This window comes from Bicyclus anynana, chromosome 6 (genome assembly GCF_947172395.1).
Source record: "Bicyclus anynana chromosome 6, ilBicAnyn1.1, whole genome shotgun sequence".
Lineage (NCBI taxonomy): Eukaryota > Metazoa > Arthropoda > Insecta > Lepidoptera > Nymphalidae > Bicyclus > Bicyclus anynana.
In genome coordinates, this window is record NC_069088.1 from 500,115 (window position 1) to 514,544 (window position 14,430).

The window sequence follows — 14,430 nt, forward strand, 5'->3', positions numbered from 1 at the left end:
ATTAGTTCACAGGTGATTAAGTAATAAAAATGCAAATGGCTTTGTTTGTCGAAGGCTATTTTACTTAGACTGTAGTAGACTACTTACGACCATGGATTTGAGCTAGCTCAGAAGCTCTGCTTGAGTCGATCCCGAATGTAACAAGGGTTAGAAGGACTCTTTAAAGGCATTTTTTTTTTTATTCTTTACAAGTTAGCCTTTGACTACAATCTCACCTGATGGTAAGTGATGATGCAGTCTAAGATGGAAGCGGACTAACTTGTGTTGTAAAAACCACACCCCTTTCCCCCAGACCTGGACAAATTAAGAAAATCTCAATCTGCCCAGCCGGGGATCGAACCCAGGACCTCCGTCTTGTAAATCCACCGCGCATACCACTGCGCCACGGAGGTCGTCAAAAATTTTGTGAGATTTGATTTGATTCGCATTTGTTCTGAGAAGCGTTAGAGGCTGATGGGATATGTGACTTGAGAGTATCAGTCTGACGCGTTCGTAACAGTGGCTAAAATATGTCCTCGACTTCGTCGGCGAAGAGTTTGTGCAGGACCAAGAAGCTCAGCAGTGTATACCTTGTTGTGTGGTCGATGTTTGGTCCTCGCGTGCGGCGGTTGCCGGTTGCGCCGCGGCTCGTCGCGGCCGGCCTCGCCGCCGCCGCTGTCCGACATGGACGCGTGCCCGGACGAGCGGTTCTCGTCCGAACTGCTGTTGCACTCTCGTACTCCATTCTGTGGAACACGAGAATCGGGTTCATGTAACTTCCTTTTATATTATTGCGTATTTTTAAGGAATTCAAATTCAAAATGAGCTTAACTTTTAGCACTTTACATTCCTACTTGACTATCAACAGCTCAAACTAATTAATCGAAAAAATCTTTATATTAGTAGACATCTTACTTAAAAGAGATGTTACAATTTTTTGCGCAGATACCTATCTCATTTGAATCTAGCGCGTGGTGCATTCAACCTGCTTTTTCAAAGGGGGACGAATTGAGTCATCGAACTGAGCTAAAAAACTAAAAAAAGCCTTACGAAATGCGCCTCCGTGACATCGAATAAGCAGATGCGCTCACAAGTGGCCATTGTCAAAGGCTTTCGCTTTCAATCTCGTAACTTCCCACCCATTACGCTTTTCCCTATCAAGAGATCGTGGGATTCCGGCGAAGACAATGCTTATTTATTTTTTAGATAACACTTTCGCTGCATAACGTGCTCGTGTAATTTTTGTAATAAGTTGCGGTTCGTTCGTATTCCATTCTTTGCTAATTAATGAGCTGAACGAAGCTGATTGACGCGCTGAGAAGCACCATGTCATCGTACAGACGAAAGAGTGCTGGCTTTTTTGCGGAGAAATAAAAGATTAAGCTTTTTTATAAGTTTTAAAGGAAAATTTCTCAAGCTTTTTGTATGAGCAAGTATGTAGTAGATACTTTTCGTATAACTTAATAAAATTATTTGAATCAGTACAGGTCTGAATTAGTACAGACACACCTAGAAAAGGAACATTTTAGAGAAAAGGCAAAGGTTTAAATTAAAGTAATTATGTGAAACGATTAAAAAGTCAACGAATACCTGAAACCTTGATAAAAATGTGTTTTAAATTTCAATAATCACATTACTAATGATAATTGTGACAGGGAAACATTGTAAATAAATAGTCGTACAAAAGAAAACTACTAACTCTCGGCAGACCTTTGAAAGAATGATGATGATGATGATGAAAACGCTAAGGATTATAATAGAGCAGAACAATTGCATCATTTACGTCTTTCCATATGCGGACTAACCTTGAAAAATATTATAAGATAGATCGGCGCATGTCTAGTACCGTATCAAACAGCAAGTTAAGTGGTCACAGCCATGATTGCGAGACCGCTGCCCAAAATCCCGTAACGTTAATATGAGAGTAGCGTGCGCGGACGCATTTAGAGTGATAGCCAATTGATATGATATTTTTAAACTGATCATTTACAGCATTCAATACATTCTTATTCTCAGGCTCTTGGTATTTTTCCTACGAAAATCAGAATATTTATCATAATAATGTCTTAAACGTAGCAAAACAAAGCAATAGACAATGAGGATATGGGAGAATAAATCGAATCGAGTTGAAGTTAATTATTTAGAAGATAATTAACATCGCAGGAATAATCTGATTTTTATCATTATAGTGTCAATCTGCATTGGAGAGAAATGCTTCGTACACTAATGTTCTTTATAAGATAAAAGCATTTGATATTCGAGCACAGCTTTAACTATATTTACAACATTGATGAGTTCCTTAAAGATAAAAGCGCTTGGAGGCCATTGGATCAGCTTCCACCTTCACACAGGAAATAAAACTATAAGAAATTGTAATTGTTATCAATTGTAAATTATAATACTGTATGACTTTTTCAAAAGAGCAACTGTTGAGTTTCTTGCCGGTATTTTCTCAGCAGAACCTGCCTTCCGAACCGGTGGTAGAATCTTTACAAATAGTCAACTGACGTGTCAAAAGTGCTTGTAAACTGAGACTTGAAATAAATGATTTTTGATTTGATTTTGATTTGATTTGATTTATATATTAAAATTGCATTGTGTTTTATTGCGAGAAAGTTGATCACCATTGAGACTGCATTTGAAGCTAAGTGTGCAGTCGTAAACAGTGAAGTGTCAATAAACACAAAGCCTGATCGAATTTCGAACTTGAAGTCGTAATGGAAAATATTTAGTTGTGAGAATACCGTTTATAATTCTGGACGATTTTTTGTACCTTAAATATGAGATTGTAGTAAAATTGATACAGCAGTGAGCGAAGGTGTGAGCATTCTAATCATCGACCGTAGCCGAAATGTGTAGGTGTAGTGTTACATTACTCACTCGATAGCATTCACGCTTTGCAGCGACAACATCTCATTGCCTTTCTTTATACTTTTTAATCGTAAGACAAAATTGTCGTTTGGATTATTTGCTTATGTATTACTTACAAAATTGTCTCTTTGTATGCATTTTAGCACGCAACATGACTTTTTCATTCATAAATTATGACGGCGATAACGTAAAATGTTCCGTACGGTAATTTCATTAAAAATAGATCGGGAATCGAATTGCTCAGTTTTTGCAGAGTTCTTCCCGAAATTCAACTTCAAACACTTAGGTACTCCTAGTTTTGAGATTTAATTACAAATATATAGTTTTACGATTTTTTCTTGCACTTGTGGTATAAACGATGTTACTTGTCAAATTTTATAGTCGTAGTTTTGAGTCGAAATATGCTTTTTTGCTGAATAAACTGCCGTTTTTTTACGTAATCTTTTAGAAGTTTGATTTTTTTTACAAAACCATGGGGACTGAGTCATTCCCAAAATACAGGATTTTGACAGACAGACGGACAACAAAGTGACTTTCATCACTTGATTACTTTGTTGTCCGTCTGTCTGTTTGTCTGGAACCTTTATGAGATTACAAGGGTTCCTTTTTTTCTTTTTGGAGTATGGCACCCTACAAACTGCTCTGCACGGTGATCTGCGACACTGCGCTCGCTGGCTGCAGCTGCGCAGAGCTCGGGCCGTCAGCAGTTCGTACCTGTGCCGGCGCGGTGTCGACGGGCCGGTGGGCGTGCTTGGCGCGCCGCTCCAGCGCGTAGCTGCTCTGCACGGTGATCTGCGACACTGCGCTCGCTGGCTGCAGCTGCGCAGAGCTCGGGCCGTCAGCAGTTCGTACCTGTGCCGGCGCGGTGTCGACGGGCCGGTGGGCTTGCTTGGCGCGCCGCTCCAGCGCGTAGCTGCTCTGCACGGTAATCTGCGACACTGCGCTCGCTGGCTGCAGCTGCGCAGAGCTCGGGCCGTCAGCAGTTCGTACCTGTGCCGGCGCGGTGTCGACGGACCGGTGGGCGTGCTTGGCGCGCCGCTCCAGCGCGTAGCTGCTCTGCACGGTGATCTGCGACACTGCGCTCGCTGGCTGCAGCTGCGCAGAGCTCGGGCCGTCAGCAGTTCGTACCTGTGCCGGCGCGGTGTCGACGGGCCGGTGGGCGTGCTTGGCGCGCCGCTCCAGCGCGTAGCTGCTCTGCACGGTGATCTGCGACACTGCGCTCGCTGGCTGCAGCTGCGCAGAGCTCGGGCCGTCAGCAGTTCGTACCTGTGCCGGCGCGGTGTCGACGGGCCGGTGGGCTTGCTTGGCGCGCCGCTCCAGCGCGTAGCTGCTCTGCACGGTAATCTGCGACACTGCGCTCGCTGGCTGCAGCTGCGCAGAGCTCGGGCCGTCAGCAGTTCGTACCTGTGCCGGCGCGGTGTCGACGGGCCGGTGGGCGTGCTTGGCGCGCCGCTCCAGCGCGTAGCTGCTCTGCACGGTGATCTGCGACACTGCGCTCGCTGGCTGCAGCTGCGCAGAGCTCGGGCCGTCAGCAGTTCGTACCTGTGCCGGCGCGGTGTCGACGGGCCGGTGGGCTTGCTTGGCGCGCCGCTCCAGCGCGTAGCTGCTCTGCACGGTAATCTGCGACACTGCGCTCGCTGGCTGCAGCTGCGCAGAGCTCGGGCCGTCAGCAGTTCGTACCTGTGCCGGCGCGGTGTCGACGGGCCGGTGGGCGTGCTTGGCGCGCCGCTCCAGCGCGTAGCTGCTCTGCACGGTGATCTGCGACACTGCGCTCGCTGGCTGCAGCTGCGCAGAGCTCGGGCCGTCGGCAGTTCGTACCTGTGCCGGCGCGGTGTCGACGGGCCGGTGGGCTTGCTTGGCGCGCCGCTCCAGCGCGTAGCTGCTCTGCACGGTAATCTGCGACACTGCGCTCACTGGCTGCAGCTGCGCAGAGCTCGGGCCGTCGGCAGTTCGTACCTGTGCCGGCGCGGTGTCGACGGGCCGGTGGGCGTGCTTGGCGCGCCGCTCCAGCGCGTAGCTGCTCTGCACGGGCGCGCTGCGCACCGGGGAGCTGGCCACGGTGATCTGCGACACTGCGCTGACTGGCTTCAGCTGCGCTGCGCTCGGGTTGTCGGGAGACATAGGTGGCTGATCTTCGATATTTGCTGCGAATTGGACAAGATAATTGGTTATTAAACCCGCTTAAAGGAGACGACTGACCAGTAGGCGGTTTAGTCTAGTCTGCATTCTATCCACTGAAACCGATTTTAAAGATATTTTGTGTGTTTGATTGATAGTTTTGATTTCAATACAAGCGTTGTTGTCGACTTTTTACAGTTAAATTAAGCTTAACGTTATCATTGTCAAACATACATATAGGCTTTGTTTGTGGGAGACCGGATACAAGGAGGAAATAGGTACTTAGGTACTGAAATCCGCACAGAGACAGTTTAGGACATGGTTTGGTTCTACGGTTAATTATGTTACTACCATGATTTACAAGATTACTTAACATTTTATTGTTTAGAATTGCATTATCCACAGCACATCTACAGTACCTAGTATGTAGTAGGGTCTACACACCTTGAGTGAGTTGCTAGCATTAACTAACCTCATAAATACTAAGCGATTACTATCTTACTAGGTAACAGATCTAATAAATAAAGCATACATTGATACTAAATTGTACCTACGACTTGCGTCTCTCCAGTTAGTCGAGAACTGTTTAGTGTTTACATTGTAGTAGCAGCAATGCTTGCACCGCATGACGCGTATAATACACGGTCATGAAATTGTAATCGACAACCTACGAGTAGGTTAGGGCAGTGCAGTTAGGGCTTCTGCAGACTGTCGAATGTACCTGGCTTTTAATAAGTTTACCGCTTTTCATCATCAATACATTAGTATACATTTAAATAAAATTGTAGTGTCTGTTTGTTCGGACTAATCTCTGGAATATTAACAATATATACCTAGTTCCCGCGGATTGTGATAAACTGAATTAAGTCCCGGGCATCCGCTATAGATGAATGGTAAACACTAACTATTTGTAACGTAAACAGGCTCTGGCGGTACAGCAGTATAAGGGGATGATACAGGGGTTGAAAGTTTACATCGATTTTCGATCGGACGAAGTTGCGGGCGTCCGCTAGTATGTTGTTATTTTTCCAAATAAATTCCCAGCAGTCCTGACCTTGTTAAACCCCTGCCTTAAAGAACATCCATCGGAGCCGGTCATTACACAGTGCTCGTTACAAAATCAAATACCTAACTAATCGGCATCTTTAGGTTGATATTTGATTTTGTAACGCATTGGAGATAAGTGTATGAGGGAGTGGGATTAGTACTTCATATTGATGATACACACGCACAATCTATACATATAATAAACTGGTCGAATTCTATACTATATATTCTATAATTGGCTATTTCAGATTTATACCATTTGTAACACCAAACGTTACCATGGCATAACGGACGCCAGCGCTTGAAAGTTTACATTGATTTCCACGCGGACGAAGTCGCGGGCGTCCGCTAGTTGTTAATGTAATGTAAAGTTAGATATAGGAGGGTAGTTACGTTTGTTGGTCTGGTCGCTGGGCGGCGGCGGGGTGGTGGCGCGGTGCGCGGGCGGCGGCGGGGACAGGCGGCGCGCGCCCGCCACGCGCACGCGCAGCGCCCGCGCGCCCGCCGCCCCCGCCGCCGCCGCGCCCGCCCCGCCGCACCACACCGCCTCCTCCGACGGCCGGCAGCCGCTGGACGGCCTGGCGACAACATACACAGCTTCGTCAGAACATTAGGTACCTATAGCAACAAATATCTTAATACATTATGCAACATATCACAATTTAGTCTAGTTCTTGAACAATACCCGCGATGAGAGGCATAACCTAGAAAAAGGTCCTTGCTCAGAATCTTGCTAGGTGCATACTCCTTAAAAGCAAACAACATACAGCGCCGATTTTTTCAAGCTTCGCTTTGACTCATTCCCTACCTATTCTACTCCCACCCATCACCTAACCTACTCTACCCCTATCTACCCAAGCTACTCCTACCCAATTCTACCCCTACCCTACACCTACTCTACCCTAGCCCTACCCCTACCCTACCCTACCACTACCCTACCCTTATCCAAACTATAATTACGAATCGTTTGTATGGGAGAACAGAAAAAATTGTTAGGGTGGACATCTCTTATCACTTAGGGGTTTCAAATCAAATCAAATCAAATCAAAAATCATTTATTTCAAGTAGGCTCAGTTTTCAAGCATTTTTGACACGTCAGTCTTTGAAAAATAGATAGTAGTCGATTCTCAGACTTACTGAAAATGCATAAAAAATTTTATAAGAATCGGTCAAGCCGTTTCGGAGGAGTATGGGAACGAACATTGTGACATGAGAATTTTATATATTAGAAAATGTAACGCAAGCTTCTCTGGTGAATCGAAAGCTTTAGAAGTCACTGGATGCAGGCAGCTCAAAGGTTTTGGCAGTCCTTTCAGATAAAGTCAATAATATTTTAAGCCGTGGACATCCATCGGCAGACTCATGCGATGATATCATTGACGATGATGCACGAATACAAGCAGTTTAGTAGTAGAAGACTAGACATACCTACATGATACCTATACATACCCAATACCCATGTATGGTTGTCCATTTCATCCGTGATGATGGAACATTCATTAATCACACGGTTGTTAGTCAAGCAAGATAAGAAAGTTCGGCAGGTTACAATACTAACATGTCACATGTGTGATGTACAATTGTGTAGACATAAACAATTGGTGGCAAACACAGACATTCCATAGAAACGGATGCTGTCATCGCCCATCACGGCCGATGAATTGAATTTTCTATTAAAGCTTTTGACATAGGTATTTTCCTGTTATCCAGTAGGGTAAAAGCACAGTATACAAAAGCCACGAGTATACACGGTCAAAATCATTAATACAAGTACAGTAAATTAAGAATCCCCATGCTAAAATGATTAATTAAAACTTTTTCTGAAGGAAATTACACAATTTTGATACCTAAATATACAACAACTTTAAACCGTCATTTTAGCTTTCTATGTGCGTCTAGAAAGACATACCTAGAAAGTTTTAACTAGTAAATGAGGGTCGACTACGCTCTCATTTAAACACCATACATTATTATCTACAAATATAGCCTACACTAATTTAGCACACGTGGTAATAAACACTTAAAGATATTCATTAATCTGTGGTTATAAATAACACTGTAAAAGTCTTGATCCTTCGCAAATATAATTTCAATAAATTCAACATAAACAGATATGAGGCCAAATGTCTGGTTATGAAGTGCAGCTCATACGTTCGAGATCCAACGATGCACCTGGTTATCGTAACGGTTGACGTGGATTGTACCTACCGTTTTGCTGTTTGGACTCTCAAGTAGGTACATAATGTTTGCAATGAATGTGAACAAGTTAGCTCGGGATGACGTGTATCGTGTATGGCCCCTGAGTGGAATTGTTTCGAGATGCAATAAATGGTGCGGTGGAAATAAAGAAATTACAGGAGAATGCTGTTGGTTCACTTCGCTCTGTATAATGTGGTTCATTATAAATAGGTTGCGTCTTTTAATTGGAAAATATTTTCTGTTGTGGCCATAATGGTCTCGATGGTCAAAAATTAATTATAAGTTATGAGATTTTTTAATATCGTCGATGAAACAAAAAGCTACCACACCACAGTCTATATAGGTACTTTTTATTTTGTTCATAGAAATAAAATTAATTCCAATTGTTCAAGTCCTTTTAACTTTTTAATCGACTTCATGGGAGGAGGTTCTCAATTTGATCGGTATTTTTTATGTATGTACACCGAAGATGCCTGAGCCGATTTTAATTTTTTTTTGTTTGAAGGGTTTAAGGTCCCATTGTAAATCATGTCAGAATGAATCTTGGAGAAATCGAGAATAATTTCAAAAATTCTATATGTGACTAGTGTGTTCCTAAATTTTTTCATTAACAATTATTAAGCACTACAATTTAATTTTGGAATTAATTGGAATCCACCACGCTGGCCTAATTCGGATTGGCAGACTTCACACACGCAGAGAATTAGGAAAATTCTCTGGTATGCAGGTTTCCTCACGATGTTTTCCTTCAGCGTTTGAGACACGTGATATTTAATTTCTTAAAATGCACACAGCTGAAAAGTTGGAGGTGCATGCCCCAGACCGGATTCGAACCCACGCCTTTCGGAATCGGAGGTCATTTCCACTGGCCTATCACAGCTTCAACGCAAAACTTAGAAAGCGGTAATCTTCCTGTGTACGTTTTGGTATTTGCTGATACTCCTTCACTAAACACAAACGCGCCCATCATACTACAAATGTAAACCTTCACAAATTATAATATCAATACCAACACATATGCTGTCCACATATGGATGCGATTACGAAAACGTGCTGAAACACATAACGGTGATCGATTGGTGTATAAACCATTGGTCTGCTGGCTCTGATCCGCGTGTCGATCAGGCGCGCCGCGGGCCGCAGCGAATCGCTCTAATGTCCTGACGCTTTACTGTTGTCTGTCTTACTTTTGGTTCGTGGTATATGATTACCTGGTAATTCGGCGCTGACAGTTTACTCACTCGAGTATAGAGGTTTACAATGTCGAGGTTGTTTGCTTTTGAATTCTTTGCTTAAACATTTTTTTCATCACTGTCCCAGTTTCTAAATTAGATTTGCATCGAGTTAGCATAATCAGTTAGGCAAGATGTACTCTTTAATGTTTCGTGTATTACTTTGGGTTTGAGCCTTCTTCTTATTATACGTATAGACAGATTTAGCTGGTAGGTATCGGTTATATAAGTAGGTATAGGCTTTATGGTAGATATTCCCTTCGAAAATATTGTTAGGTTGTTTTCCTACTATTATCATCTGATTATTACATAAGTAATCGTGTGGGTTCGAATCCGGTCCGGGGCATGCACCTCCAACTTTTCAGTTGTGTGCATTTTAAGAAATTAAATATCACGTGTCTCAATCGGTGAAGGAACACATCGTGAGGAAACCTGCATACCAGAGAATTATCTTAACTCTCTGCGTGTGTGAAGTCTGCCAATCCGCATTGGGCCAGCGTGGTGGACTACTGGCCTAACCCCTCTCATTCTGAAAGGAGACTCGAGCTCAGCAGTGAGCCGAATATGGGTTGATGCCGTGTTACATAAGTCAACACCCAAAACCTAAATTAAAGAGTTTGGCACATCTAATCTCTAAATTCACATTTCTGTTAGTAGACAGGAACTCATCATTGGAATTTAATATATTAATTTCATTATTTAAGATCAATATCAAGATCAATAATAAACTTCATAGGGATCGTTTCTACCTCAGTTATGTGCGCAAGGAAACTTTCAACTTTAATAAAACGTTGAAGTGTAGGTGGTGACTAAGATACTTAGTACATAAAAGCATCATAGATTAATAAACAAAGCAATTTCGTCAATAACATATAAATAGGTTAAGCCCCAAATAGTTTCCTATAAAACTTTACAACCTAAATAAAAAGTAAATAAAGTTACGCGACTAAGACGGGTCGTGCGCCGGATGAAACGGAAAGTGAAATAACACGAAATGTCGGCCCATCATCATCACCAGCCGGAAACATAAACGATTGTCCAAGTGTCGAGTGTAACTAGCGGGTGAGCTACGTGAATATTGCATAACCGCGGGAAAGAGATCATTAGGTAGGAAAAAAGTTTCCTGTTTGATAAATGAAGTAGAGGTTGTAAAGCTTGCTAGTGGCGAATGCTAGGTGTTAGGTAAGCGATTCATATCAGTTGCGTTTATATTGGTATCTTGTCTTATTTAACAGTTAGATTTCACGTGATGGTATAACAAGAGCTGAACTAAGAACTAAGAACAAGGGCTTAAGATTCGTGAAAATCAATAGCGACATAGTTTTGGCCACATAAGAATCGTTCTGTCTTTCGTCATATCGCAACGAAAGAGTTAGATAGGATCAAAGAGACAACGACAATTAGATAAAATTATATTGCTATCTCTTGGCGCGTATCTTAGAACTAGATGCATTTAGTGAAGCATTACACCATCACTCATGATCAATTTTAAGAAATACGTATAAAGTTGCTGGACGCTTAGGGAACATTGAAAAAATATCGAAACGATAGCCACCTTGGTCGTGTATGGCTAGCGCTAAGGTTATGCTATTAAACGCAATCTACTTTAGTCTTTTGCTATCAGTGTCAAACCATAATAATTTAATTACCATGATAGTGTAGGACAACATTAACAAAGTTATTATAAGACTCATAAATTCAGGCATTGAAGTAAAGTCCCAGAGATCCAAGAGAAATTGCAATATACGAGTATCTCGCTTATAGAGGGCAGGGGTATACTATTCAAGTTGAAAAAATTACAAATCACAATGCTAAATTATCTATCTTATCTCCTTCCAGATCAGAATGTAATTTCGACCATTCTCTCTCTATGCGTTTCTAGTGGAAAGAAAAACGAGTCCATAAAAAATTATCAGTTTTCGGAAATCGAGTCCAAAAATCCCTTTAAAAATTATAAAACAGAATGATCGAATGACAATAAGAGAAGTTAGTCTGTATCCACTACCAGGCAATGTCTCTTAAAATTTGAGGATGATTATCAATGAAGGAAGCTGTCCATCTCGACAGCACACTGCCGACCTCATCCCAGCCTACTCGTACTTGTTAAATTAAAACGTCAGCCAAAATTCAAAGTGAAAAGCAATTTTAAAAAGAAACTCAATCTGTCCTTACGCATTATAATACTGGTATTTCAGGCAATGGTTAAATTAAAAAGCATTTATAAAGTACTTAACATAACGTGACCTTTCGTCTTACTTTTAAAGTAGCAGATTTTTTTAAATCAGATTTTGTGTAACTGAGGATTTACAGGTAAAGAAGGAATCATATAATTCGAGGATACAAAAAATAAATACAAAACGTCTTAATGGTAAATGTTCCAAATCTCTTTTGAGATTTACACTTCAGGTCAAAGAGAAGTAGGACTGATTTTTGGGACAGTCCAGAATTTTGTCATGTGTCACTTACAGGCGTTGTTTTTTTTAAGTGTATGAAGAAGCCTTTGGCTGCAATCACATCTGATGGTAAGCGATGATGCGAATGCACTTAACTAGAAGATGTAGAAGAAGTCTTGACTTGAAGATACCCATATTGAAGGTGGCGTGGAAAACGGAATTTGGAAACGTTTCCATATCTTTGCAATATAATAAGAAACTAAAGTCAAGGAAAGTAATAGAAATAGAATCTATAGAAAGAGAAAAAAGTCAATTTATAAAATATTTTTTGGTAAGATAGTAATATAATTAAACCAATATTATCTAACAAACTATGAGCCAAGATCAACAGATCAAGAGTTTGTTGACAATAATAATGCTTCTAATGACCTGGATAAGACTTGTTTGCAACACAAGATACGCTAGTTAATCCAAACAGAGCTTTCCCATTCATAACATTAGTGCAAACTATAACGGGTCGTAAAGAATGTTTACTAAACAAAATTGCGTAATACACAGCAATAACTTTGTTCTGTTAGTATGAAGATTCATATCAATTTCATCAAATGCTTCTGCACTAATACAACTTCTATCACACTTAAAATAAGGATCTTAATTTATTACGCAGGAACTATTGTGCCGCGTTTGGTCAGTTCTTAAGACATGAGATTCAAATAATTTTAGTCTTTATTTTTATACTAGTAAAGTTGAATATAGATATTTTCATAATTTTACAGCAGGCTTCCAAGGTAATGTTCGCAGCGATGCGTAACAGCAACAATATGATGAAGACAATGTATTCCATGATTATTTACGTTTTTGTAGCGTCTAAACGAATATTGATAAACAAAGCGATTGTGGATAACATGGGTTAAGTGACTTTAGGGACTTTCTATTCAGGGTTGTTATTGAAAATTTTATGGAAGAGTGATTAAGTTAGATCCACTGCATATTTGGGATGTTGGTCCAATGGTTAGCCCATGAGACTTCGGATCATGAAGTCTTTTGCTTCGACAACTCGGACTATGAAATATTGAACATTTATTTCTTCCGAGAAATTCGCAGTTCAGACTTGGCGGTGTTACATCTATTGTACATCTCAACTTTTCTCATTCACATCCTTCCTTCAGAGAGCGAATTTAGCACGTCCCAGTCATTTTAAAATCATTGCTAAAATATGATAGTGATTTTTACAAAATCAATACAATGCTTTGAATCAAACATACTGATAATTACAAGATCCCATACTTCTTGAGAAATGAACACCCGTACCTATGCCGTTCACCATTACATAAAGGACGTAGCCGTCTAAACTTTTGTAAACGATTAAATAATTCCAGTAGGTACATTCGAAGCTAATTTCTCTAAACTGTTTGTATTTGCTCTAACACTCAGCTGCTCTTGAAACCGTACACCCAATTTGCTTAAAATCGATTAGAGAAAGTGAATGGTGTATCTATTAACATTAATTATGTAACTGTGAATATTTTATACATTTGTAGCAACAAAGCGCCCCAGCGGCCCACTGCACTGCCGGTTTCTTCATTTCAAGTTGACACATCAAATTATTATAATTTCTCAATGTAAATCGAAACCAAGACACAATTTAAAAATTTGTAAAAGTTCTCATAATGTATGGTTTAGTTTCTTTCAGATTGCGAAGATAAGAAATGCCTGTCTGCCTTTCTGTTCTCTCTATCACCTTCATCACACTATTTTTAACGTGGATGTCTCAAAGTCAAGAGTAAATAGGCACCTTCTGGGAATTTTTCAGCGCAATCCACTATAGACTGCAACTTCGCTTTTCATCAGGCGTCTAGGCAACCAATGTTATAAAAAGTTTTGTATTATGAAAACTTAGTGTATATTTTTTCCAAGTTTCATGTTCTGTACATGTATTTATGTGAATTATTTAAATCCACCTTATCTTCCAAATCCCTTGAAAAGATTTCAATTCTATCTGTTTTAAATATATAAATTTTTGTACAAACTATCTCTATCTTTACTCATTTATGTAGAGATCACGATAGAGCAGTTTTAGGAAACTCGCTGGAGCACACTTTGCATCCTAACATTGAATATTGATTATGATCTAATTTTATTAGACACTATCAGAGGCCCAATGTAAATCCCGGACCCGTGGGAATACAGGGATAAAATAACACTCTCAAATAACTTATACTTTTACTATTGGTAAAATAAATTTATGGTAAATAAAATCGGTTTTGTAGATCCAGAGAATACCCACTACAACCTCAAAAACTTTACTTTTTTATAATATTAGTATAGATAAATTTATTTTCTAATTTTTGTTTACCTACATCTCTTTTGTTTTACTTACTTCTATATATATTTATTTCATTGTACCTATTAGTAGAAACATGATCATTGCAACTAAAAATATTATGTTTATATTAACAGATTGGCAGGCAGACAGACAAACGAATTTTTAATTACCTCCCACAACAACAGAACAAATGAATTAAATCCGCCAAACAAGTCCAAACGAGAAAGCAAAGATAATCTCCTGCATTATGAAACTAATGATTTCA

The 14,430-nt window shown here is 40.6% G+C and overlaps 1 protein-coding gene across 5 annotated transcripts in view; it reads right to left on the minus strand.

Moving 5' to 3' along the window:
* Positions 1–14,430, minus strand: part of LOC112055985 (ankyrin repeat and BTB/POZ domain-containing protein 2) — a 78,760-nt gene that overhangs the window by 13,949 nt on the left and 50,381 nt on the right. For 2 of the 5 annotated variants that reach the window (XM_052882305.1, XM_024096302.2), the window contains exons 2-4: positions 6,409–6,593; positions 4,807–4,994; positions 570–725 (exon numbers count right to left, since the gene is read on the minus strand). In XM_052882305.1, the coding sequence (XP_052738265.1) occupies positions 570–725; positions 4,807–4,994; positions 6,409–6,593 (529 nt within the window). The remainder of the gene's footprint in view (positions 1–569; positions 726–4,806; positions 4,995–6,408; positions 6,594–14,430) is intronic. The other 3 variants (XM_052882308.1, XM_052882307.1, XM_052882306.1) reach the window with 3 other exon arrangements.